The sequence below is a fragment of the Leucoraja erinacea genome, chromosome 10 (assembly GCF_028641065.1).
Source record: "Leucoraja erinacea ecotype New England chromosome 10, Leri_hhj_1, whole genome shotgun sequence".
Taxonomy (NCBI): domain Eukaryota; kingdom Metazoa; phylum Chordata; class Chondrichthyes; order Rajiformes; family Rajidae; genus Leucoraja; species Leucoraja erinaceus.
In genome coordinates this window covers 19,431,154-19,457,147 of record NC_073386.1, presented here as the reverse complement: position 1 = coordinate 19,457,147, position 25,994 = coordinate 19,431,154, and the positions used below count along the sequence as shown (strand labels likewise).

The window sequence follows — 25,994 nt, the reverse complement described above, 5'->3', positions numbered from 1 at the left end:
GTGCCATCTCCCCTCATATTTCCTCACAACATAAAGAGGCCATTCAACTCACCTGGTCCATACCAACACCCATCAATCTCATTTCCCCATAATTTTTCTCTCTCGTACCATCCTGGTTATCCTGTCACCCACCAACATTAGGGACTATGTAGAGGCACCAATTCATCCAACACTTGGAATATGGAAGAAAACCAAGAATCCACAGGCAGCCCACATGGCTCCAAGGAGAAAGTCCTACCTTTACATAGACAATAACTAGAGGTTAGAATTGAACCCGGATTTCTGAAGCTGTGGGAGAGTAGCTTCACATGTTGCACCACTCTGCCATTCATTATTTGCATTATACTATATGTTTTCTGTAGCACAAAGTGGCAGTGCAGCGATAGAGCTAAAGCTTTACAGCGCCAGAGACCCGGGTTTGTCCGTAGTGTGTTTGTAGTGTAGTGTTAATGTGCGGGGATCGCTTGTTGGTGCGGACTCGGTGGGTCGAAGGGCCTGTTTCTGTGCTGTATCTCCAAACTAAACAAAGATAACAAAGTTACAAAATCTGTAAAAATGGGGTCTTTTGGGAATGTGGGCATGGCTAACATTAATTTCCCTTGCCAGACTGCACAAGGGTGGTAGTGCTGAGCAAGAAATATGGTGGACATGTTCTTCACCATACATTAACTCCAAGAAACATACAAGGAGCAGCACAAAATATATGCATGGCATTTTTCACACCTCATTAAAGATTTTGATGTTTATCAATCAGGAAAGATGATGGAATACTGTCTTTAAATTCAACTGCCAACAGAAAGCCATCTCAATCTTATGTATGCTACACAACGTCACTAACCAATGGGTCCACAACAGAATCAATCTCAGGGAAGACCAGCATGGAACAAGCCCATGTCATTTCCTCAGTACCTTTCTCAATCTCCCTTGCTGCAATGCTGCATCAAACCGCCAACAAACTTCCTGTGGGAATGAAACTAATCTTCATAACTAATGGGAACCTGCACAGTTTACAAAGGCCACATTCCAGAACCAAGGTTAGTCAAACCGCAGTCGCCGAGTTGCAGTTTAACCAATGCTTGCGTTTATTTAGACTAAGAGTCGAGCTTCAAGATATTATCAGTGCAAGAAAAGTGGGCATCACCCACGAAATCTGCATGGCGAAAGGTCATCTCTCAATCTACCCAGCTGCAGCATACTCACGTCCAACAATAAAGGCTCAGGTCGAATCCTTGGGAAGCTTGCACCACTTTTCATCTCAGGAGTCTTTGTTTGGCAAAGGCAGACATCAATGATGAAATTTACCAGTTCTTTAGTTCAGTTTAGAAATACAGAATGGAAACTGACTCCTCGGCCCACCGAGTTCACGCCGACCAGTGATCCCCGGACACCAATACTATCCTATGCACACTGGGGACAATTTACAATTTTACCAAGCCAATTTGCCTACAAACCTGTACGTCTTTGGGGTGTAGGAGGAAACCAGAGCACCCGGAGAAACCACATGCAGGTCATGGGGAGAACATCCAAACTCCGTACAGACATCACCCTTAGGCAGGATCGAACCCGGGAGCCTACCGCCGTAAGGCAGCAACTCTACCGTTGCACCACTGTTGGAACATAGCCTTTGAATGAGTGAAGAATATGGTATTTGAATCCTGCAAATTCACCCACCCTTCGTCCCTGAGTCTATACCAGTCTCAGAGTATTCCACTGAGCACCACTTCCCATTTATTCTCCTGGGGTAATCTATTTTCCCTCACCTGCTCATCAATTCCTTCCTTCCCCTTACCTTCTCCTGCCACCTGCCCATAGTTGGGATACTTTACAACAACTTATCAACGTGTGCATCTTTGACACACAAGATGAAACCTCAGCAGCTGAGGAAACAGAGCAATACAGAGGGTTAAGTTCAGACATGGTTTGCTGGGACTGTAGGGAAGCAGCTCCAACTGCTATGCCAGTTGACAGGTCTCCACTGCAAGCATCTCTCCTCTTAATAAGAGACCATTCACCTGATGACATACTTGCATTTGCAAATTCTGAACTATAGAATAATGTCAGCATGCTGATATTAATTGTGCCAAATGTATTATTTCATTTAAGTTTTTTTTATGAACAATTACAACAAGCAAGTCACGCAGTTAACAAAATTCCATATCCACCACAATCTTGATTAGGCTTTAATCTGGCTATCATTTGTTTGTAGCAATAATGTATATATATATATATATATATTTTAAGCCTCACTTGGCAAAATTTCTCAATGTTGTGACCAACAATATTGAAAAGCAAATTCTTAATAAGGAATACATTAATCATTGTAATCATTTTCTACTCACTTTGGTACTTGTAGATAGCTATGGACTATTAGGCACAGCATCACACTACACAACCAAAATTCAATTACAATCAATTGTTGCTCACTCATCACTTGTGAATCAGCGCTTCAAGGTGAAGTGCCTTATGGCAAGGTTAAAAAAACATTCAGCCTCCTATCCTCTCTATTTGCGCACAGGGGGGATCATTTAAAATTTCATGAGTGCCTGTAGCAGATTTTAAAAGAGGATCAATTCACTTTTAGTCATCCAGAAAAGGGATAACATTACAGTATTGCCTCAGACAGAAAAAATGGCTGGCAGGAACAAAGGGTGAGATAGGAGACCGAGAAACATCAAAAAAAGCTAGTAAAGGAGAGAAGCCAAAGTAAATAAAAAGGAGCTAACAGGGCTTTACAATTGGACTTCTAACTATTACACAAGATCCATCCAGTTTAAGCCACAAAACATTCAACCTTTATTAACTTTTCCATTGAAAGACAAATAAGCATAAACCTGTATATATGTACAGATTTTTAAAAGCTGGAACTTCGTCATGGCAAATTACGTATGCTGATAGAAAAAAACCAAGAAGGCAGAACAATACAATTGCCAAATGTCAACAACATTTGTACACTCAACATCAATTTAAACGACTCCATTAATAAATTATGAACTCTTTTTTCACCAGAAGGGAAAAAATCATATAGGAACAATAATCATCATCTGACAGACCCACATCTTTCCTATATCATTGTTACATTTTTGCATATCTTTCATTCATTTATTCTATGTCTGTCTATATCACCGTCTATATCTCTCAATTCCCTTTCCCTGTTGGGCTGAAGCAGGGTCTCGACTCGAAACGTCACCTATTCCTTTTCTCCAGAGATGCTGTCTGACCTGCTGAGTTACTCCAGCTTTGTGTTGATCGTCACTTCTGCCTTAAACAGGTTGGACATACAAGTCGTGGAATCAAAAGGTCGCCTTTAAATAGGAATTCAATTTAGAAGGATATTAATGAAGGAGGCTAATCTAAAGTTCCCCGATTTACCTCATCCACTCACTTTCAAAATAAATAGTCTGGGTTATGAATGGTAAGGCTTCTGAAGCTGTAATGATCAATTCCTTCGGAATATTTAATCAATATAACCAATGCTTTGATTTGGGTTATGGCTCAGCAGTCTTTACACTTTAGTGGGTCAGCATGGAAACAGGTCCATCGGCCCACCGAGTCCGCACCAACCAGCACGTACACTAACACTACCCTACATACTAGGGACAATTTACAGAAGCCAATTAGCCTACAAACATGGACATCTTTGGAGTGTGGAAGGAAACCGCAGCACCCAGAGAAAACCCACGTGGTCACAGGGAGAATGTACAAACAGCACCCAAAGACAGAATCAAACCCGGATCTCTGGAACAGAAAGGCAGCAACTCTACCACTGAGTCACTGTGCCGCCTTTAGTCACATCACATTTGACAGAAACTCTGAAGCCTGTATACTTCAGAGATTGGATCTACTGCAGGAGAGAACCACATGGGAAATAGCAGGATAAAATGATTACAATGGACATGGCCACGATAAAAGTTATAACTTGGTATAGAGTAAATCACAAAACAATGAAAGTGGTTATTGGAAAAGCAGCTTTACTGCTTTTTGAAATCATTGTTTAATTGAGCGATATCTTCACGAAACGACTAAAATGTACACAAATTGAGAAATGTCCAGGTTTATTTTGCTTGTGATTCGGAAAAGGAATCAAACAATCCTTCCCAAGACCCATATTAGATTAGAGCGAGAAATATCAGAAAGATTTTCTCCCACAGTAGATCCATTTGGTTATTTCTTGGTGTCTTTTCCTCTGTATATCTCAGAATGTTCCTTCAGTCGGCTTCATCCAAATTATAAGTCCTGAGACATTCAGAAAATGAAACTAATATTTGAACCATTCCAAGATGCGGCACAGAGGCATAGTGGAGAGAGCTGCTGTCTCACATCCCCAGAGACGCGGGTTCGATCCTGACCTCGGGTGCTGTCTGTGTGGAGTTTACATGTTCTTTATGTGATTGTGTGGGTTTCCTCCAGGTGCACCGGTTTTCTCCCACATCCCAGAGAATTGTGATTTTGTCGGTTAATTGCTGACTTAGTTGCTGACGAAAAATCGCTTGGTGGTTCGTTCGCTGGAGCTATTTTTAAATTTATTTGGTTAATTTAATTGTTATAGTAGGTTAAAAATTATCCTCTAAACCCGCGACCGCCGACAACGGGACGGATCTCATACAGGGGACAACAGAAGGTTTATTTTTACATTAAAAAGCACTTCTTAAGATCCCTTTATACAAAGTTTTATGTTGCGAGTAGCTAATTTGGTGCCCCATTAAATCCCGCAGTATTTTTTGGGGCATTTGGGGCACAAATCTACCGCAATGGGAACGTTCTAAACCAGCGCGTTCCACAGGATCCCAACAGAAAACTGATTTAAATGGCCATTAATTTACAGCAATTGAACACTAAATTCATTTTATTTGGCCTATAAATTAATGTAAATGAGATTTTAAAATTATGTTTTATTGTGAATTCTTTGTGAATGTTATTTGGACACTTAGGCTATTTAAAAATGTTAATCCTTTCTTAAGAAATGGATAGATGTTTAGATCTAGTAATTGAAGTTTGGAATTAGCTACAATTGGGTAACTAACTAATTATATGCTTTCATTTCAGGTCATCCAAGTAAGATTGTTTCATATTTGTTTCAGAATGCTTCAATCTATAATAACTGAAAATTTCTTTCAGTTCTCTTAATTTTTAAGAAAGTTATGGCCATTTCACTGTCCTCGATCACAGCTTTTGTGTTAAGTCTTTGGAAAGTCAATAGGGAACAAGATGCTAATTTCCGAGTATGAAAATGGCCATAACTTTTTTAATACTGGAGATATGAAAGTGAATTAGGTATCAAATTAAATTTATTTTTGTGCTTTATCTGATGGGATAAATTGCAGACTTGATTTTAAAAATCTCAACATTTTGTAACATTGCTAGTATATGGACACACTTATCTGTTTTGTAGTAAATGCCTACTATGTTCTGTGTGCTTAAGCAAAGCAAGAATTTCATTGTCCTATATAGGGACACATGACAATAAACTCACTTGAACTTGAGCTCCTGCACTTGTAGCCAAGTGGTTAAAGTTGTACAGGTAACACAGGCAGGGGCTCTGCTGCACAGCTCGAAAGATTTCACATACTTATTAAAATATACTCTTTTAATCCTGAAAAATGAATGCTAGAAAAATAAAATTATTAACTATATTAATTTATTTTGTAAAATCTAAATGGGAAGCAAAGCAGCCGAGAATTGAGCTGTGAATGGTGGATATTAAGTGGGTCCAACTAGATGGGTTCCATGTGGAGCATGCTTGGCTCTTTATTTGCAGAGAATCTGTGTGAAATGGGATTTTGGGAAATTTGCCAGCTTTTGAGCAAGAACAGCGGGTCAACGAGAAGACACAAGGAGGTTCACATAGTCAGTAATGTGGATGGATGTTCTACAATCAGCAGGCAGAGTCTTCCAGTGGGCAAGCCTGTTGTGTTAATTAACCTGAATGGACAGGGGAAAACAAAGAGCAGGTGTTTGAGACACCGCGGGGCAAGAAGCAGGTCGGATGTATTAGGTCTTGGTAGGTGTTCACGGCTGGATTAATGTGTAGAGATACAGCATGGAAACAGGCCAACCATCGATCACCCATTCGCACTAGTTCCATGTTATCCCACTTTCTCGTCTGCTCCCCACACACAAGGGGCAATTTACAGAGGTCAGTTAACCTACAAACCCGCACGCCTTTGAGGTGCGGGAGTCAGCGGGCACTGGGGGCGAACTGCCACGTCGCCGTAGCGGCCCATCGGGGTGCGGGTTCCTCTGGAGTTGGAGCGGGTCTGGGCTGGAATCGCTGTTGGCTGTGGGTCTCTGGGTTTTCCGTGCTTGCAGTGGGCCTGGTGGTCAGTGTCTCATTGGTCCTGACGTCTCCGGCCACCTGGGAACTGAAGGGAGCGACTGCCCCGGGGCGACTGGCACTGACCTGCTGGCATCGCCGACGTGAAGACAGTGCAAAGCCCCCGCGCCGGTGCAATGGGCGGGGAGCTGGAGAGGGGAGGGAAGGGGTCACACACATGGCCGGGAAGCAGAGGGGTGTAGGTGGGGGTGGTGACAGATAGGGCCAACAATGAGTGGAGAAAGACAGAAACACCAACGTGCAAAGGAGACCTACAACAGTGCATGATCTCTCTCACGTTATGGCAGGTGATTGTCGCTGGGAAACTGTAGGAGTGACAATCTGCTGCTGCCTGCCCGCTGAGTTAAAGAGTTCCCACGGTAGACTCACGATACACTAAGGTAAACGCACGGGCCACTACGTTCTTACAACGAGTTAAAATGTTTCAATTCTTAACCACAAGAGTAAAATTGACTCGTGGAAAATTTTAAACTTGTTTGATTTTTTGCAAGAGTTGACAAGTTTCACGAGTATCTGCCGTTAGCGCCATGAGTCTCTAAGTTGCGTCCACGAGTTCCGTACGTTAATCGTACGTTATTACGACGAGTTTTAACTCGGGGTACCTCTTGTGTCAACTCGCAACGCGAGACTCAGCTATTAGTGTCGTAATGAAAATTGAGTGCTAAAAGAAAAAATGTGGTAAATTGTCTGAATATTTTAATCTTAATGAATTTACAAACCAATCAGTCAGAGATGCTGCACCGTGGGGTGAAGGCAGGCGAATGGGGTTAGGAGGGAGAGATAGATCAGCCATGATTGAATGGCGGAGTAAACTTGATGGGCGGAATGGCCTAAATCTCCTCCTGTCCCTTATGACCTTACGAGACCACCCATAACAGCTGGGGAGTTCAAGTCCAATAAATATATGTGAAATGTTGGCCTGACCAAAAAAACTACCAAAGGAGGAAATGTGCAATTTTCACGCACTATGAGCTAATGTGGGAAATGCTAGCTGGTGCAAAAACACAAAAGGATAAACAATCCAATTATGGCTTTAAAAAAAAATTAGGAATAGGATAAAATCCCAAATAAAATCGTGTACATTTTCCAGAAAATATATCAAATCTTGTTGGGAGCAGTTTAGAATTCAGTAAAATATTTGAGATATTGACTAATAGAGAATATGTGCAAACTTGCAAGGAACATAAAAGTTGACAGCAAAGTGTTTGACGTGTAGGTATGAAATTTAGGAAAATTTCACATCCAAATCTACATAATTTATCATCCCATCAAAATCTCCTAGTAACACGAATCTCATCCTTTTCATCGACTCAGGAAACATACAGAATTCTTAAAATTGTGGCTTGTGCTGGGGAAAAGAGATTGTAGGGTTACAGTAACTAAACAATTAGCGTTCAAACCACTAGCCGATGCATGTCTTCCTTCTGGATTCCTGAGAGAGAATCATTGACACATGCAGAGGGTGAGAAAATGTATTGGGGGGGGGGGGGGGGGGGGGTCAGGGTTCACAATTGTCTCACTGTCCAGAATCAAGGCATCACGATTCGGAATCTAAATCTTCCCCTTAATCCTAATGTTATGAGAATGGACCTTCAAGCTATCACAACGGTAGATAATACCCATGATGTCCAACCCAAAACTTGCTTTGACTATACATTCCACAATGCAACAAATATAAATTACAATAATAAATATATTCTTTGAGCATTTTGAAGTTACAAAGCAAATCTGAAGAAAAGGCTTCAGTTTTAAACCACAACCATCTCTTGGTAAATATGAGAGGTAAAAGGGTAATTTTCAAGTTTGCCACTTTCTGGCTATTTTATCTATAATATGTGCGTATTCACATCAACCCGATGACTGTTGCCAATGAATTTTCTTGCTATTCTTCAAACGTGCTTCCTATTTTGATTTGAAGGCAATGAAAAGTGAGCTGCACGCTATGGTACTCTGTGGGATATCAAGAAGGATTTTGTGTTCTTGGCATAAGACCCATCAGATTGCATTGCACCGGCCCCTTGTGTATGATGTAACTAAAGCTAGGCTTTCCAGATAACTCAGAGCTCAGATCAAGAATATTGTTTCTGTCATAAGACCTCCATTTTTTTAAATATTTGAAGAGGGCATCTGGCAGCTCCAGTCAGTTACAACTGCTGAATATCATAACTGGCACAAAGCACGAGGCAAATCAAGCATGCCGACCATGGATTATTAACTGTTTCACGATTTCTTCACCCCTTCCTATCTCCAAAACTTGTTCATTTCTATTGGACAGGAAAAGGTACATCTCCCTAACACTGGATTCAGATTCCGATTCAACTTTAATTGTAATTGTCAGTGTACAGTACAGAGACAACGAAATGCAGTTAGCATCTCCCTGGAAGAGCTACATAGAATATGATTTCAATAAATAAATCTATTCACATGCATACAGTCATAGTGTTTTTCCTGTGGGAGGAGTGTCCAGGGCGGGGGGGGTGATTGGCAGTCATCGAGGTACGTTGTTGAGTAGTGTGACAGCCGCAGGGAAGAAGCTGTTCCTGGACCTGCTGGTCCGGCAACGGAGAGACCTGTAGCGCCTCCTGGATGGTAGGAGGGTAAACAGTCCATGGTTGGGGTGAGAGCAGTCCTTGGCGATGCTGAGCGCCCTTCGCAGACAACGCTTGCTTTGGACAGACTCAATGGAGGGGAGCGAGGAACCGGTGATGCGTTGGGCAATTTTCACCACCCTCTGCAATGCTTTCCGGATGTAACATGATCTGCCGAATAAGGAAAGCAGAGAAAGCAGGACGTGTCCTAAGAAGGGAAAAAAAATGGCAACAAATCTTCAGAATGTGATTACCTCCACACAAATGTCCCAAAGAAAAACTTCCTTCCCAGAAAATGTTTAAGGTGGCTCATTAGGACAAAATCTATTCAATTGTGTCACATATGCCGCTCTAATACAGTGATGCAAAATAGTTTTAATCCTCAGACACACAGAATTTCTGCTAAGTTAATGTTATTCTAACATCATTTTCCTTTAGAAACATGTCTACATTTGATGTGTGTATTCAAATGGAACCTTGTCAATTAGATGGGTATGAAAGATCTCCTGGTCCAATCTAAATGCAAAATCTATTCCTCAGCCAAATAAATTGACAGTCCATTTATTTCATTTGATTTCTCCGTATGCTTTCTCTATTCAGATTGGCTGTTTATAACTGCTAATTCTCAATTTATTATAAGGATGCATTGTTTGAAAATGTCAAGCAAAATTTTGCAAGACTGGGCGAAATCCATTGTAGGTAGGTATATTGTGTTCCTGGTGTCATTACCAATAAATAGATGAATACATCAAAGGTAGACACAAAATACTGGAGTAACTCAGTGGGTGAGGCAGCATCTCTGGAGAGAAGTAATGGGTGACGTTTCGGGTCAAGACCCTTCTTCAGACTGATGTCAGGGGAGGGGGCGGGACAAAGATAGAATGTAATCGGAAACAGTAAGACTAGTGGGAGAACTGGGAAGGGGAAGGGGATGGAGAGGGAAAGCAAGGGCTATCTGAAGTTAGAGAAGTCAATGTTCATAACGCTGGGGTGTAAACTACCCAAGCAAAATATGAGGTGCTGTTCCTCCAATTTGCACTGGGCCTCACTCCACATATCCGAAAAAGTTAACATTTAAAATTTGTAAACAGAACTGTTGTAAACTGAGGAATGTTTGTAGTTGTTACACATCACAGGCACTGTAACATGTGTGGCATCCTTGTAGATATGAAAATAGTAGGGTAAATATATTTACTTACCGGAAAATGCATTGTTTGAACCTCGAATATTCTTCAAAACCATGTCTTAAATTTATTTTTGCATTTAATACAACACAAACAGGCACTTCATGATAAAAAAGAGAAAATGCATTGAATCACTGCACAAAAATATGATCCTCATTAGGAAAGAACCTTATCGTACACAGTATTGCACACTCTTTTATTATAGAGAGCATCAATCAGTCATTGCTAGAGTGGCATAAACCGATCACAACAATTGATTCCCATTAAAATGTTTTTATTCTAAAGAGATGAAAAAGTTCACGACTTAAATTTTGGGATTCTGGGGAGTACTTGACAATACATCAGGCTTTTGTGCTTTCAAAGAGGCATTCAAACAATAACCCTCCCAGAAACCAAATGGATTAAAAAAATAATGGAGATTAATTACTGCTGAAGAAACAAGATTGAGGCATTGAATGCTGGGTGTAACCCGAATGTGGTCAGAACATAATCTAATAAGAAACAATGATCAATCTGACAAAAATGAATTTGATAGTTTGGCTGATGTGCACTTCAGTAAAAAATATATTTTAAGCTTTACAAATGCAGGGTGGCCGAGGCGTATGCTTTTAAAGGTAGGCAAAATCATGCGAGGAATAGATAGGGTAAATGCACAGTCTTTTGCCCAGAGTAGGGGAATCAAGAACCAGAAGGTGACAGAGGGAAGAATTTAATAGGAACCCGAGGAGCAACTTTTTTTTTACACAAAGAGCCGTGGGTATATGGAACAAGCTGCCAGAGGAGGTAGATTAGTCTGTGCCATCACAACATTTAATAAACATTTAGACAGGTACATGGATAGGATAGATTTAGAGGGATATGGGCCAAACACAGATAGATGGGACTAGTGTCGATGGGGCATGTTGGCCAGCATGGACAAGTTGGGCCAAAGGGCCTCTTTCCACGCTTTATGATTATATGATTCTATAACTATTAGCAGCACTGCTTTTTATATTCTGTAATTTAAAAGAGTTAATTATTTGATAGCCAAAGGAAAATGCAAAAGATCATTAATAAGATGTGTAAAATGGCATAATGTAGAGTCACAGAATCATACAGCATGGAAACGGGCCCTCCAGCCCAACTTGCTCATGCCAACATAGCTACACTAGTCCCACCTACCTATCTTTGGCCCATATCCCTCATGTACCTATCCAAATGTCTTTAATGTTGCTATAGCATCTGCCTCAACTACATCCTCAGGCAGCTCATTCCATATACCCACCACCCTCTGTGTGTACCTAGCAATGCAAAGCAAATGATTGTATTTTTGAGCTATTTTACTCTAAAGTGACAAAATATCCAGAACATAATGTTAAAAGCCAATCAGTAAAAATTAGTTGTTCTAAATGTGCTTAATCTCATGCAAAAAAAAATAGTAAAGCAGAGACATGGAACAAAAATCCGAGGATTAGTCACCTCGAGTGTGTCTTGATGTGCAAAAGATTATAGATATGTGAGGTGGCCATCTCAATTGAAAAAAGTTCAAGTTCAAGTTTGCATTTATTGTCACTGTACCAATTGGTACAGCAGGATATGGGTTGCCATACAGTCATACAAATAAATAAAAAGAACATAACACACGATGGAATTTAACATGAACATCCCCACACAACGTTTCCCACGGTGAGGGAAGGCAATAAAAGTTCAGTCATCTGCCTCTATGTTCACCCATGGTCGGGGCCTATTGAGGCCTCCACAGTCGCCACGACGACGGCCCGATGTTCAGGCCCTCTCACCGGATGACTGCACCCACTCCACACACATCTAAATCTCCTGCCATCAGGAAAGAGATACCGTAGCATCAAAGCCCGGACAACCAGACTGCTAAACAGATCCTTCCACAAGCTGTGAGGCTGCTAAACAGTCACTCCACCTGATTCTGCTGCTTTTGCACTGACAATTTAATAACTGGCACTGAGTAATAACTCTGGCATTAGCTCTGGCCACTTAAATCAGATGCCCTGGACATTTTATGACTGTTTTACTTGTATTTTAATGTTGTTGTTTTTACCTGCACTTTTTTTTAAACTATCCGTACTGTTTTATCAGGAACTGGATTGTTTTTTTGTTTTTTTTGTTTTTTATCGTTTTTATTTAATGCGTGAAATGTTTAAGTTTTTATGTGCGATGCTCCGGTATTCCCTGGGAAACGTCTTCTCATTTTGCACTGTACAACTGTTGCTTTGCAAGATGACAATAAAGGATGATAATGATGGAACGCTGGCGTCAGAAGAACACACTCAGCGGCTTGGAGTTCCGAATCGTCCGCTTCCTACCAGAGACCGCGGCTCCCGAAGACCACTGGCTGAGCCGGGCGGAGCTCCACACGGCGATCCTCGGCAAAAGATCCCAGGGCCCCGTGTTGTCAAATTCAGCGCTGGAACTCCGCAATCCACAACTGTGTTAAAGTCGGCAGTCCCACCATTCCGGAGTTCCAACACTGCGACCCCGGTAAGGCATCGCCCGCTCCGCGATGGCACTTCAGTGCTACGCCGCTGTTGAAGCTGAAGCTCTGGCCGGTCTCTGACAGGAAAAGCAACACCAATCCAGATGGTAGGCCGCGAGGAGGGGGCGAAGATGCTGCTCGGAGCACAGACGCAGCCTGGACCAGGTAGTGACTAAGAAAAAGTCCCCCCCCCCCCACATAAAAAGACTAAGAGACTAAAAAAGGGAGTTGAGTTAACTGATGAGAATTTATTAGCAATAACAACTGGAAGGTCAACTTGTCTATTTTGCCCCTTTAAAACGTTTCCATTTTAAAACTGAAAAGGTTAAAGGGTTTAGAATAATTTGCATCTATATGCTGCTTGACACATTACTTTGACTTTAAATACAATATGGGAGGCAACTTAAAGTAAAATGCTGCAATTTGATTAATCCTAGATGTTATAAACTCATTGAGTTTAGATTTATAATCTCTTACAAGGCGTTACACAGAGGTGGAAGAGTTTGGCTTTGTCAGCAAGGAAATGGTTCTCAATGTGCAGAAAGGAACTGCAGACGCTGATTTATGCCGAAAATAGACACAAAATATTGGAGTAACTCAGCGGGTCAGGCAGCATCTCTGGAGAAAAGGAATAGGTGATGTTTTTGGTCAGAACCCTTCAGCAGTCTGAAGAAGGGTTTTGATCCTAAAACCTCACCTATTCCTTTTCCCCAGGGATGCTGCCTGGTACAATGCTTCTCAATGGTGATCTTAACTTTATTGCTCAATTGATTGGTGGTTTCAAACAAACAAAAAAATTAAAAAATCAGAGTTGGTAAACATGAGGCTGGGAAGTCATGCTAGAATATACTACGTAGGACCAGGTGCAGGCTAAACGGCCTTTCCAGCCCACTCCACCATTCAACAAGCTCAAAGCTAGCCTTGTATCTCAACACTACTTTTCTTCACTTATCCTATATTTCTTGATTCCTTGAATATCCAAATATCCGTTGATCCTTGAAATCAATGACTGAGCATCCATTGTTCTTTATCTCTCCACATCACCATCTACATCTCTTGTTTCCCTTATCCCTAACCAGCCTGAAGAAGGGTCTCGACCCAAAACGTCACCCCCCTCATTCTCTCCAGAGATGCTGCCTGTCCCGCTGTTTTATTCCAGCTTTTTGTGTTGAGCCTCCATTGATATCCAGGGTAGAGATTTCCAGAAAATTCATTATCACATTAATAAGGAAATACTTCCTCCTGTCTGGCGGTAATGGCCGACCCCATGACAGGTAAGTGCAGAGAAACATCCTCCACATAATCTAAGCATATTTTCTACCTAATATTTTGTATATTTCAATGAGGATGTCCCTCATTTGTTTAAATTCCAGAGAAGAGCACTCTTCTATTCACTCTCCGATATGATAGACCTACCATCTCACAAACAAGTTTGATAACATTTTATTATACTCCTTCTATACTTAATCTCCTTTATCCTAAGATAACAAGACCAAAATTCTACCCAATACATGTTGTGTATCGAGGTCCCATATAATGGTAGTAAAAGTCCTGTACACATGTTTGATTTCCCCTTCATGAATTTCTTGGTTATCCGAGCCTGTAACATCCACAATTCTCAGATTTACTGCTTTTCCTCAAAACAATAATTTTTTCCTTTGGTTTAATACAATTTTTGATCTCTTCTTGTACATGGAAGATGACATCAAAACCAATATTAGACTACATATAAAATTGCGGGGCAAAAGACAACTGAAATCCTTTGTGTTCCAGCGTTGCATGACATCTGTTCATTTACTTTCTCAAATTGTCATCATTAATTTTTCAACCATATGACCTCTCCACGACTAATGCCCATGGCAATCCTAGACTTATTCTACCACATATACTCACTCACTGTGTCCTATCCATGCCCTTCTGCAATTTAAAGCCTGTTTTCTCTCTTTGCCAGTTCTGACAAAGGTCATTGATCTAAAATGTTAATTTTGTATCTATTTGCATAAATGCTGCCCGATCTTCCAAACTTATCAGACTTCCACCAACGTTTTTTTTTTTAAATTACTTTCATGAGATAGTCAAGATCCTTAAAAAAGTATGAACTAAGAAGGCTCTGTCCCCAAAACTGCGGAGGTTGGACTTGTGGATGGAGAGGAGACCGGCTGATGTGGATCTGAGGGACCGTGAGGGTTGGTAGGGGGAGAGGAGGTCAGTGAGCTATGGGGGAGCCAGATGGTGGAGGGCTTTGTAGGTGAGGATCAGGATTTTGTAGTTGATCCGGTGGGAGATGGGAAGCCAGTGAAGTTGTTTGAGGACTGGAGTGATGTGATGCCAGGATTTGGTTTGGGTGATGAGTCGGGCGGCTGCGTTCTGGACCAGTTGGAGTCGGTTGAAGTAGGTGGAGCTGATGCCAGGTGAAGTGAGTTGCAATAGTCCAGTCGGGAGTAGATGAAGGCATGGATGAGTCTTTCAGCAACGGGAGGTGTGAGAGAGGGTCTGAGTTTGGCGATGTTGCGGAGATGAAAGAAGGAGGTTTTAATGACATGGCGGATGTGAGGTTCAAGGGAGAGGGTGGAATCAAAGATCACGCCAAGGTTGCGGGCCTGGGGAGATGGGGAGACAGTGGTGCCGTCGATGGTGAGAGTGGGGTTATTGATTTTGCTGAGTGTGGCTTTGGAGCTTATGAGGAGGAATTCTGTCTTATCGCTGTTGAGTTTGAGGAAATTATGTTATGAACCCTCTGACTGAAGAGGTCACCAAACTGGCTCATATTAAATCTTTCCCCTCTCGCCTTTAACCTATGTCCTCGGGTTCTTGATTCCCCTACCCTGAGTAAAAGTCTCTGTGCATTCACCCTATCAAGTCCCGTCATGCATTAGAATTACTGGCTTTCACCAGCTACTGTTACGTTGGAGAAGCAAAATTTAAGAGGAAAGAAAATTGAAAAAGACATCAATGCCACCAACTATTAACTTTATTTTCCCAAATATGTAGTTACTTCAAAATTCTTTGCATTTAAATTTGATTTACAATTTAAAATCATCTCCCGAAGGCTAGAAGAAAAACAATCATGTCTGAATGAAGACTCTCATCATTGCAGTTTGCATTTCACTGCGTTGCCAATACTTCACTGAGAATAACGCACCTGTTTGCTTATCACTGAAACCTTTCATATCCTTGATTTAAAAAGGGAAAGCATGTGTATAATCAATGCATTACAAAGGCATGTGAACAGAATGCACATTTACATTTCAGGAGGTAACTCTACATGAAAAACAGCATTCTATTTGTATAAAGCAACACAACATTTTTTTTTGTGCTTAAATCAAATGAAATGTGAAAAATGCACGTCCCACTTAGAGGTCGACTGCCCACACCAAAATTCACAATCTGATCAAAAAGCATAAATTCTCAGGAATTAAAATTAAGCTTTTTCAAATGGGGAACATTATCACAATCTAATAGTTTAGCCTTAGTTCAGTGATACAGCGCAGAAACAGCCTACCGAGTCCATACCGACCAGCAATCCCCACACACTAGGGACAATGTACCATTTTTACCAAAGCAAATTAACCTAAATAACATGTATGCCATTGGTGGGACGAAACTGGAAAACCCATACGGTCACAGGGAGAACGTACAAGCTCTGTACAGACAGCACCTGTAATCCGGATCGAACTCGGGTCTCTGGCACCTCAAGGCAGCAACTCTACCACTGCGCCACCATGCCACCCAAGGATGTGCTGGCTCTGGAGAGGGCCCACAGGAGGTTTATAAGAATGATCCCAGGAATGAGTGGGTTAATCTAAGATGAACATTTCTCAGCACTGGGCCTGTACTCGCTGGAGTTTAGACAAATGAGGGGGGGACCTCACTGAAACCTACAGAATACTGAAAAGATAGAGTGGATGTGGAGAGGATGCATCCATTAGTGGGAGAATCTAAAACTAGAAATTATAGCCCTTTTTTTAGTCAGAGGGTGGTGAATCTGTGGAATTATTTGCCACAGAAGGCTGTAGAGGCCAAGTCAGTGGATATTTTTAAGGCAGAGATAGATTCTTGATTAGTACAGGTGTCAGAGGTTATTGGGAGAAGGCAGAAGAATGTGGTTAGGGGGGGAGATAGATCAGCCATGATTGAATGTCGTAGTAGACTTGATGGGCAGAATGGCCTAATTCTACTCCTATACCTTATGACATAAAACTTTTGCTGATGGGATTCAAACAAGAAGAGTCGGTAAAGATGGAAGCGAGAAGCAATGGCAATGTTGAAGAACTGGGGAGAGAAGAAATGGGGGTTAGAGATGCAGCAACTATGTTTTTTTAAAGAGGAGAGATGATAATGGCAGATTTGAACAGGCAACAATATCAGCTATGGTGGTCAGATAGGTGCACCTTATGAATAACAAGCACTCCAAGAGATAATTCCATGATTCCTCTGCAGTTAGAAATGTGAATGTATCTGTTGAATACTGCTTATTGAAGTTGAATAATGTAAGTGATGATCTATAATCAATTTCCTCAGCATGTCAAGAAAATAGACTGGAAATTGTTATTTTTTCTTGTGGCTTATTAGATTAAACTAATTGAATCTATGACAAGGATGGGTGAATGATTGGAACCATTTGGTCAGATGCCTCATCCCATGTCATATTATTACGCTCTTGCTAATTTTTGGCACAATTCAATATGTCTGTATCAATCTCATGATTTTAAAACATTCCTTGGCTTAATTATGTTTCCAATGAGGACATTTTTTTATTTGTCTCTTTACAGCTCAGTGATCCAAAACCCCAAACAATTTCCCTCCCAGAAGTCATTTCACTGTCTCGAGGCAATCACCACAAAATCAACAAAATCACCTCACCATGTCACAAAAACCCATGTAGAAACATAGAAACATAGAAATTAGGTGCAGGAGTAGGCCAGAAAGGTGATTGGTTTAGGTACAGCCTGGGTTACGTCCACAATTTGCTGCAAATTCTTACAGATTGCATCGGTACAAGAGTACAGAGGGAGGGAAGTTACAATGAACCTGATAAACACTGGTTAGGCTACAACTGAAGCACGGCATTCATTTGTAGACACCATATCTTCAGGAATCATTCTGCTTTGCAGGATAGCCACAGCATTGAGGTTTCGATGATATTGACAACAAATATTCAATGCGACCTCCAGTAACAGCGTTCATAGAAACATAGAAATTAGGTGCAGGAGTAGGCCATTCGGCCCTTCGAGCTTGCACCGCCATTCAATATGATTATGGCTGATCATCCAACTCAGTATCCCGTACCTGCCTTCTCTCCATACCCCCTGATTCCCTTAGCCACCAGGACCACATCTAACTCCCTCTTAAATATAGCCAATGAACTGGCCTCAACTACCCTCTGTGGCAGAGAGTTCCAGAGATTCACCACTCTCTGTGTGAAAAAAGTTCTTCTCATCTCGGTTTTAAAGGATTTCCCCCTTATCCTTAAGCTGTGACCCCTTGTCCTGGACTTCCCCAACATCGGGAGCAATCTTCCTGCATCTAGCTAACCCCTTAAGAATTTTGTAAGTTTCTATAAGATCCCCTCTCAATCTCCTAAATTCTAGAGAGTATAAACCAAGTCTATCCAGTCTTTCTTCATAAGACAGTCCTGACATCCCAGGAATCAGTCTGGTGAACCTTCTCTGCACTCCCTCTATGGCAATAATGTCCTTCCTCAGATTTGGAGATCAAAACTGTACACAATACTCCAGGTGTGGTCTCACCAAGACCCTGTACAACTGCAGTAGAACCTCCCTGCTCCTATACTCAAATCCTTTTGCTATGAAAGCTAACATACCATCTGTCAGGAATGCCCTTATTGGAAGTCACCTCACTCATTAATTTCTTTTCACTATGCTTTCATATCATTTACTGTACAGCATGCGGCCTGCAGACTTTACATCGGGGGTTCGCAGTCTCGGGAGAGGCTGTGGATGTCGGGAGCTCCAACGTCGCGGAAGGTTCGACCAACCCCGACGCGGGGTTCGATCGTCCGGCGCGGGGGAGCTGACATCCCCCCGATGCAGGAGTTGAACGCCTCGACACGGAGGGCCCGCTGCCTGCTACGGAAGTCATGATCATCCCGTCAACAGAGGGATCGAGGCCCCCGAGAGCAAAGGGAAGAGATTTAACTTTTTTCGCCTTCCATCACCGAGAGCATTGTGGAGGAGTCACTGTGATGGATGTTTATGTTAAAATGTGTTTTGTGTGTTCCGTTGCTTTTTATTTGTATGACTGATTTGGCAAATGAAATTCCTCGTATATAGCAAAACATACATGGCTAATAAAAGTATTATTGTGATAGATTGTGATGGTGATTGACAACATATACCACTGCAGAACAGAGCTGCCCCTTCCTTTTCCACGTACAGCAGAGTCCCCAAAACAGGTGTAAGTGTTACTGAGAAATATTGCGTGACTGGAGTGGGTAGAAACCTGCTGTGCATAAACTTGGCTCAAATCATATTTCAATGAGAAATTACATTTCAAATGCAGCTGCCAGCCATCAATATCAATGCTGACAGTTAGGCTCTAAAAATAAATACGCTGTCAGGATAAATTAATCATCTCCATTGCAGATACACTGGGCTGGATTTTCCTCCTTGGCACAGTTGCCATGAATGTGTGGTGGATATGACTTCCTGTGGCACTTGCACACTACCTGGTGTTGTTGTCAGATCTGTTCAAACATAATATTCTCATTGAGGTCTCTAGGTAGCTCAGAATTCAATACAAAGCAGCAAATAAATGCAGGTCTCTAAAGGTGAAACACAGACTGGAGAGTCCCATGACATCAAACATAGCTTTGCTGATGTGCCATTCCACACCATAAAGTGGCTGTCCCACTGCAGCGACCTAATCCACGAGTTCTGGCGAGTTTGCCCATGACTCATACTCGCAGCATGGTCGACTCGAGGTCCTAGGAGGTCTTTGTAACTCTCCTTCATGCTCCCCGCGTACTCGAGGCCTCAGCTACGTCGTGGCGTATTTTTCCAACATGTTGAAAAATGCCTGCGAGTAAAAAAAGGTTGCCATGGAAAAAAATCGATACTTTTTTTTACTCGTAGGTTTAGTCGAAGTAGGTCACTCTGTCACTCAGACCTGGTGGGCTGACAGCTCAGTCACTCAGGCTTGGTGGGCAGGCAGCTCAGTAACTGCCATAAATTCTGCCCAAAACAGGTGAGAGACAAGGGGGAGAGGGTGGAGAATCAATTTTAGACATTTTCTTCTTTTTCTGCATATCACAGCAATGAAGGAGGAAAGTCTATCCTAGCCTGGTTCTCACAGGGAGCCAATGAAGGGAGGGAGAAAAATACTGGGGTGAGGTTTAATACTTGCAGGAGGAATACTTACTGATGGGCTGAAGGGACTCCCCCTGAGCTAGTACAGGCCTGATTGGCCGAAGGGGCTCTTTTAGAAAAAAATCTGAGTGAAATCTCAGTGAAAGGCACTTTTTCTGGACTTTTCCCGGTCTGGCACGGGCCTTTTGGGTCAAAATGTTCCTCCTGGGCTAATACGGGAATTTTAGGCAAAAGGGACTAGTTTCTCGGCCTTGTGGGCCGCAATTAATGGTTTCAGTCAGGCCAAACAATTCATTTCATTTCATTTCCATTTCAATTTCAAGCACTGGTCAGGCCAAACAGCTCATTGCATTTTAATTTCATTTCCATTGCCATTGCACTTTCATGCACAGGGCAGGCCGAATAGCTCATGGCATTTTCATTTCACTTCCATTGCCATTGCAGTTTCAAGCACATGGCAGGCCGAACAGCTCATTGCATTTCCATTTCACTTCCATTGCAGTTTCAAGCACAGGGCAGGCCAAACAGCTCATTGCATTGTCATTTCACTTTCATTGCCTTTACAGTTTCAAGCCCAGGGCAGGCCAAACAGCTCATTGCATTTTCATTAAGGGCTAACAAATCATTTATTGCAAGTACATTGCAGACTCACAGTTCAGTTGATTCACAGCTTACAATGAGGGTCGTGGCCTCTCCCTCGCGATTTTGCAGAGTGACTGAGTCACGTCCAGTCTCCGGGGATTTTATAGTCCTGCCCTCCCCCCCCCAGAAGGTGCGCTACCTTCATCAAGGTGATTGACAGGCGAGAGGATCTCAAGGTTTTTATACACACTCATAACTTTTTTTATTTTTTGGGCCTGCTCAGCGGAAGAGGACTGAGTAAGATGATCAAAAATCATAGCAATATATGGTAGCGTTTCTTTCTAAAATCAATACACAACGCAGACAGGAAGTGGTCATGATGAGACTTTTAATTATATAGATATTTTTATACAGGAGCTAACCAAGGGAGGATCCCTTGGAGAACTTCAGACGAGTGAAAGATGGCCAGGGCAATCTGGCATTAGAAATCTCACACCATTAACATTGTAATTATTTTACTATGTCACCAAAGGTAAACTTTAGCATTTTTACTTTAAGGTTTTCATCACTCACGTCCCGCGTATGTACACTTTGTAAAGACCACTGTTTGTTTTGTGTGGGAAGGAACTACAGATGCTAGTTTCGGGTCGAGACCCTTCTTCAGGTCTTCACCTGATATGTCACCCATTCATTCTCTCCAGAGATGCTGCCTGTCCCACTGAGTTACTCCAGCATTCTGTGTCTATCCACTGTTTGTTTCATTCACCTGTCATCAGACCTATTGGTTCAGTTGCTCAAGATGCCTGCTGTATATATATTTGGTTATTTATTACGTCAATCTCAAAAAAATTGCACCATTTGCTGCTTTCAGTGAGAATATACAGGATTAATTAAAATACATTGATTGAGAATATACAGGATTGATTAAAATAAAACCAATGACATAAATAAAAATCCAAGATGTGCAAGAATCATTGTCCTTCCATTACCAGTCACTTTAAATTAATGCCAATGCAGCAAGAATATTTGCTATTATATCTCCCAAGAAAATGTGTACATTGACCTACATTTAGCACAACATAATCTAGTCTTAAATTTAGTTTTAGAGATACAACATGAAAACAGGCCCACAGCCCACAGAGGCCATGCTGACCAACGATCCCAACACATTAGCACTCTCCTATAGATGAGGGACAATTTACAATTTTTACCGAAGCCAATTAACCTACAATTTCTGTACGTGTTTAGAGTGTGGGAGGAGTCCTGAGCACCCGGTGAAAAACCCTTGCTGTCACGGGGAGCATGTACAAACTCCACACAGACAGCACCCATAGTCAGGATAGAACCTGAATCTTCTGCGCTGTAAGGCAGCAACTCTACCACTGTGCCACCGTGCCACCCAATTTGCTTTCTTATTGGTTTTAGATATATCACCTTAACTCCATCACTATTTTGTTTGTTTTGAACAGAATATCTTATAGACAATGATACAAGAATAAAATTGATAGCAGATATTGTGTAGTTAGGAATGAGTCTCCAAGTAACCAAAGATTATAAGCAATTCACCGATAATCCATGTCATATGTTTTAACAGGCAATTATCTCAGCATTCAATTAAAACCACCAGTGCAGACACTAGCCTTTTTGCTTTTCACATTTTGTAAATATTTTACGAAAAATGAATCCCTAACTTTGTTTTGCAGCCCTGAACACTTTCCATTCTTTGCTTAAAAAATCCTTCTCTTCCCACTTTTACGTGGATTAAATTTAATTATTTGGTCCTCATTAAACTATGAACGCTCTCAAGGAAGCAAAATGCAATTTCTTCTTGTCCTGTTGAAATATTAGGTCAGCTTTCTCTGAAAATTCAAGTGGTGATATTTGCAAATCTATTTTAGCTCCACCAAGTTGAGACAAAGGAAACTATTCTCGGAGCAATAAATCATTCTGCTGCCAAGTCTCAAACACCATTATTTTTAAGTCCAAAAGGCAGTGGTGTGAAAAAAGGTGTTAATCCATTCAAATCGCAAAAGTCATTGATTTTAACGGGAGCAGAGCTAGGATAAGGAATTTTTGTGTGAAAAATAGTTCAACGGCACAAAATACCCAAGAAAATAGAGTGGAATATATCACTCACTTCATGACTTCCTTTTTTCAACTAGTCAACAATCCCATACTATTGATTAATCATTGCACAATGAAGGCTAGATCATGATAGTTTGAGGACAACAAAATGGATGGTGCTTCTTTCATTTAAATATCATTGACTTGAAGCCTTAATTTTGTTTCCTCCCTGCATATGCTGCCTGGACTACTGAGCATTTCCAGCATTTCCTTTTTTTTTCCATTCCCACTGAATATCTCCACAACAATTTTGGACAAAAATAATGGTGTTTGAGACTTGGCAGCAGAATGATATCTTCACCACATCAAGCAGGAAACAGCGCAAGGCAGTACATTTTTTTATATAGCTTCTGAATTTTTAGAGCTTCCACTTAAAAGATTTCACCTATAGAAATAACACAAAAGGAACTTTGGTATCACAACAATATAAAATCCTAAGGTAGTTTAATTTTAGTTTACCTTATTATTGTCACGTGTACCAAGGTGCAGTGAAAAGCTTTTGTCTGCGTGCTACCCAGTCAAAGAAAATACTATACATGATTACAATCAGCCACCCATAGTGCATCGATAAAGGATGAATGGTACAACTTTTAGTGTAAGATAAAGTCTGATTAAAGATAGCACTGTTTTTGTTGCACACACCTTTGTTTGAATGTCAACAAAGATTTACCATACCAAAGCTTTCAGGTAAGCAGTGTCTGCAAATAGTATGCTTCAAAAACTCCTCTGCAATGACATTGTGTCACAACTATTCTCTACATTCATATATAATTGTTATTTAATGTTTTCTGACATTGGGAGAAGAGGAGAGGAAGTTGTCATTTTGGTAATCAACTGTTGAGTACCACCTGAAAAATAACAAAGATATCCCACTGGAAATATTACCTTGACATCCCTTTCTCAAAATACCCCTACAATCACTGCCTTAGGCAACCATTCACAGTGCTCGTCTCCACTTTGTCCTATCCAACCCTTCCTCGCACTCTCAACAACTTAAACCAAATTTGTTTTGTCTCTGTACCAGTGCTAACGAAGGATCATCAACCTGAAATATTGACACAAATTGCTGGTTTACAAAAATTTAACAAAGTTCTGGAGTAACTCAGCGGGTCAGGCATTATCTCTGGAGAACATGGATAGATGACGTTTCAAGTCAGGACCCTTCTTCAGTCTGAAGGAAACATAATGTCATAAGTAATAAGAGCAGAATTAGGCCATTCAGCCCATCATGTCTACTCCACCATTCAATTGTGTTTGATCTATCTCTCACTCCAAACCCCATTCCCCTACCTTCTCCCCATAACCCAGACACCCGTGCTAATCAAGAAATCTATCTCTGCCTTAAAAATATCCATTGGCGTGGGCTCCATAGCCTGCGGCAATGAATTCCACAGATCCACCACCCTCTGACTAAAGAAATTCCTAGTGGAAACATCCTCACCACATCCACTCTATCCAAGCCCTTCACTCGGATAAAACACATCACCTATCCATGTTTTCTAGAGATGCTGCCTGACCCACTGAGTTACTCTGGCACTGGTGTGTTTAACTGGAAATGCTGACTGTTTTTCTCTCCACGGATACAGTCTGACGTGCTGAGTCTTTCTTTAAAGATTTCCATTTGAAGTTTGTCTTTATATTAAATATCCTCTAATAAAGTACCAAATAATCCTGAATTATAGTTCCATTCACATCATCACATTGGCTGCCTCTGATTCCAAGAGCAGACAATAAGATTTGTTTTAAATGGCAGATTGACCCAACAACATAAATGTTAACAATGCATAGTATTATTACAGCAAAGTTATTATAATGGCAGAAATATAATTGATAGTTTTCCTGACTACTAATCTTTGACACATAGTAATCTGCTATAGGTCGTTTATACAATTTCTGCCCTTTAAAATGATACATTGTTTCTGCAAACCGTGGTTTTTTTAAAAGAAATATGGCATGCAGTGAGAACGAGTGAAATACGTTTTGAACTCAGCTTAAGCTGTACTTTCCAGAAGCTCAACTGGAATAAAAAGAGTCATTCTACAAACAAGCAGAAAATAATAAAATAGAAAGGGAAACTCAGTCTGCTTCACATTCTTTTCAAACCAATGTAGCAGCAAGGTACCAGAATGTAATAAAGAGAAATCAATAAATTATTGGCACCAAATCTCAGCATTAGCCCCACAAACTAACTCGGATACCATGGCAACCAGAATCACAATACATTTTTCAAGATCAACACATATCAAGCCTTTTCTTTCACAAGAAAAAAAAGTTGAATTCAGCATCCTACCTAACCCCTGTGGGACATCAGGACACAATGGCAAAGGCTTCTTTGTGACTGTAAGATTACTCTCCAACTTCCTGCTCGACACAAAATGATCTTCGCCACCCAGGATGGCCGGTGAGGTTCCATTGGGCTTTGAGATGTTAAAGTACTGATGCATCTTGGAATAATTCCTACTGTTAAAGCGGCTGAATATGTCGAACTTTTGGGTGTAGACATCCAAGTAGAAGATCGTCATTATGATAAAATGCACCAGACACAGCAAGAGCACGGCTTTGCATATTCTTTCCAAATTCTTCCCTAACATCAGTCTGGTCATTTTCTGTACACAGCAGGTAAGCGGAGCAGTACATTAGCTAGTCCAGAGATGCTGCCTGTCCCGCTGAGTTACTCCAGCTTTTGGTGTCTATCCTCAGTACATTAGCTTGTCTTCCACGGATCCCGTCACTGTCCATATACTACCTGTGAAATGAAAACGGTGTACTCATTAAACCGTTCCAATATTTTAAACAGGAGCAATGAATAAAGACGGGGTGGGGAAGAGAAAGACAGTATCACCATTGGACTCCATTAAAATTTGCAACAGTTAAAAGCAACATCTTTTGGGAGAGGGGGAAAATAGATTTTCCTTTAACTGTGTTGTCACCTTAATGAGCATCATCAGAGAGAGACGAAAATCACCAATTCGCATTCACTTTGCTTAAGATTCCAGCAACTGCAGTTTCTTGCGTTTCCCCCGTTCATTTAACTACCACTCATCCACATTACTCTGAAGCAATAAAAAGTGCAGACCCAACTTTTATTGTCACCAATTCTGCTCACTCAAAAGCCATTTTCGGTGAGATTGGGGAAGGAAAATTGCAAACAATTTTGAAAAGTTCAATGCAAAACAAACTTTGTATTTGGCAGTGCAGTCTGTGGCCTTGAGGCCTGGACATACCATAACAAAATCTTATCAAAACAGATTAAGAACAACTTTTTTTTTGGACTAAAGACTAATACAAATTACCAATTATGTTAATAAAACTGATTCAATTCAATCTCTTGCATTGTGATATTGGTATCATGTGCATAGTTTAATAGAT

The 25,994-nt window shown here is 41.2% G+C and overlaps 1 protein-coding gene across 2 annotated transcripts in view; it reads right to left on the bottom strand.

The window, feature by feature from the left end:
- The window catches only part of b4galt2 (UDP-Gal:betaGlcNAc beta 1,4- galactosyltransferase, polypeptide 2), a 344,819-nt gene that overhangs the window by 193,675 nt on the left and 125,150 nt on the right, over positions 1-25,994 (bottom strand). The window contains exon 1 of one of the 2 annotated variants that reach the window (XM_055641638.1): positions 24,916-25,371. The exons of the other annotated variant lie outside the window; for it this stretch is intronic. Coding sequence (XP_055497613.1) covers positions 24,916-25,228 — 313 coding nt within the window. The 5' untranslated portion in view covers positions 25,229-25,371. Of the gene's footprint in view, positions 1-24,915; positions 25,372-25,994 lie in introns of those variants that run through there. 2 annotated transcript variants of the gene reach the window in all.